At 41.8% G+C, this 2,186-nt stretch overlaps 1 protein-coding gene across 1 annotated transcript; it reads left to right on the forward strand.

The window, feature by feature from the left end:
• The first annotated feature begins 1,151 nt into the window (after positions 1–1,151).
• LOC107274115 lies at positions 1,152–1,571 on the forward strand. The gene is given in 2 exon segments (XM_015752900.1): positions 1,152–1,361; positions 1,437–1,571. Coding segments are annotated over 2 exon segments (345 nt in total).
• Positions 1,572–2,186: the final 615 nt, after the last annotated feature.

Below are 2,186 nucleotides of genomic sequence, written 5' to 3' on the forward strand. Positions count from 1 at the left end.
GGATCGGTTACATCTGTCGTGGTCTCTGACCTTTGCTAATGGGGTACTGAGGGGTGCTGAAGGGGGGGGGGGGGCAATGGGGTTGCGTTGCGTCGGACGTAACATCCCATGGTGGCCAGGATTGCGGGAGCAAATTTTACCTCAAACAAAAATTTCAAATGGTCTATAAATCTGTAGGAAAACCGCTATGCTCCTATGGAGGCTTTCTTGTTGTTAGTGAAATTTGAAAAAATGGAGTCGGTTTGAACAAAACGTATAAAATTTAGCCTTTTTTTCGACAGTTTTTCGTAAAACAAAATAGGAAGATTTCAAAAAAAAAGCTTCCATAGCAATATAAGAAAAGACGTGAAGAATGTTCTGTTAAAATTTAAAATGGATAGCTTAAAAATTTTTTCTTTGAGAGTGGCCACCGTTTTGAAAAACACCATTCCGAGAAAAACGCGTTTAAAGTTCGGAGTGCGGGATTTTCAGATAAATCGTCTACTTACGATCAATCGGCGATGCCAGGTCCATACAATATTCCTTCTGTTTCCTCGAATTGATTGTTTTTGGCAGCAATTTAGCGAAGTTGTAGAACTGAATCACCGCAGGTAAAAACGTGCACATGCAAATAGGAACAGGACAAAAGGAATAACGGGGCCGGGGTACCGTGCGTGGCGTCCGTGCTAGGCCTTACCCTCCAATCTCTTTTTTTTTAGGAAAAGCTGTAGCGACTGAAATAATTCGAATTTCGACATAAAAATTGGAGAGAATGTTTATAACCGTGTATACTATCGGATAATGCGAAAACAATTGTTACACTGTGATGATCTGTTAAGTTCGCTCCATTAGAGAATATCGATTTTCGATTATCAGAACGTTCGTCTAGGGCCGGCTGTACATATCATTTAATACGGTCAGTATACACATCGATTTTGCATACATCGCAGTGTTTGCAATAAATGAAGAACGAGAGAGTCAAAAGTATTTGAAGAATGGCAAAAAGCCGCGCCATTTTTATATAATCAAATATGTCCGCGCACAGGCGGAAAAATAAAAAAAAATCGACAGAAAGCTCTTCACTGTTAAGTAACATAACGTTTGTCAATTTGATAAGAACTGTTTTCTCTTTTTTTTTCAATGGAATTCTCACTTTAGTTTAACCATCTAATATGTCGGACGACGGTTCGCATGTGGTCGAAGACCAGAAGAATAAGCGAAGACGACCAGCCAAGGCCGATAGGGGTGCTGTGAAGGAATCTAAGAAACGTGGAAGAGCATCCTCTGAGAAGAATAATGTGTCCCGTCCAATAAAGTCTGATAATGAGGACGACGCGCCACCTGTTTCAGTATAGAGAGGTTGGGAATTCACATACATTAAAGTGAATTGAATACCTGCTGTCCCCGTCGTCTACATGACAATAAAATTTCACCATATTTATCGTTCTTAAAAACAGCAAGGACCACCAAAGGGTACGGCACCTTCCACGGGTCGTGGCCGTGGACGGCCGAATAAGGTCGAAGAGAAGCCTGAAAGAACCGGTGAGGAGGATGATGAGCAGGAGGAAGAGAAGGAGGAGGAAGAAAACTGAAGACACTCCTTTGATCGTCGCCCTTAACCTCAAAAAACATCCCGAAAGACACGCACCTCTGTACGGCTCCCTTTTCTTTTTTTTTGTTCTTTAATAAGTTTAATCTCTACTACGTACTGCGAGGCACCAGGCGCCCGGATGCTGTGATTTGCAATTATCGCGGTGTCAAGGCGTCTTTTTTCTTTGTAAGCAACGTGGAGGAAGGCAAGGAACAAGAATGAAATCCAACGAGCACAGGGAATAACTGGAAAATCAAAAGATCAGAATTCATTAAGAAAATTGTCGTACAATCACTCTGCACGGCAACAACAGAGATACATCAGGGTTGCTATGCAGCGTTCACAGAAGGAACATCTGGATGACTCTGAGTAGATGTACCGTTTACTCCTTTATTTCATGTACAGGAGGACAGATCATCCTGAATGCATTCAGGATGTTCATTCTTAACGTAATTTGAGGTACTGTCACCGGGAAGCGAACACTCCGTGTTGAGACAGAGAGACAGAGAGAGACAGAGAGAGACAGAGAGAGACAGAGAGAGAGAGAGACAGAGAGAGACAGAGATTGATTGATTTGATTAATTGATGTTTATTAGCTTTCTCAGCTATTTGTTGT

Source organism: Cephus cinctus, unplaced genomic scaffold, assembly GCF_000341935.2.
Source record: "Cephus cinctus unplaced genomic scaffold, Ccin1 Ccin1_scaffold2334, whole genome shotgun sequence".
Taxonomy (NCBI): Eukaryota; Metazoa; Arthropoda; class Insecta; order Hymenoptera; family Cephidae; genus Cephus; species Cephus cinctus.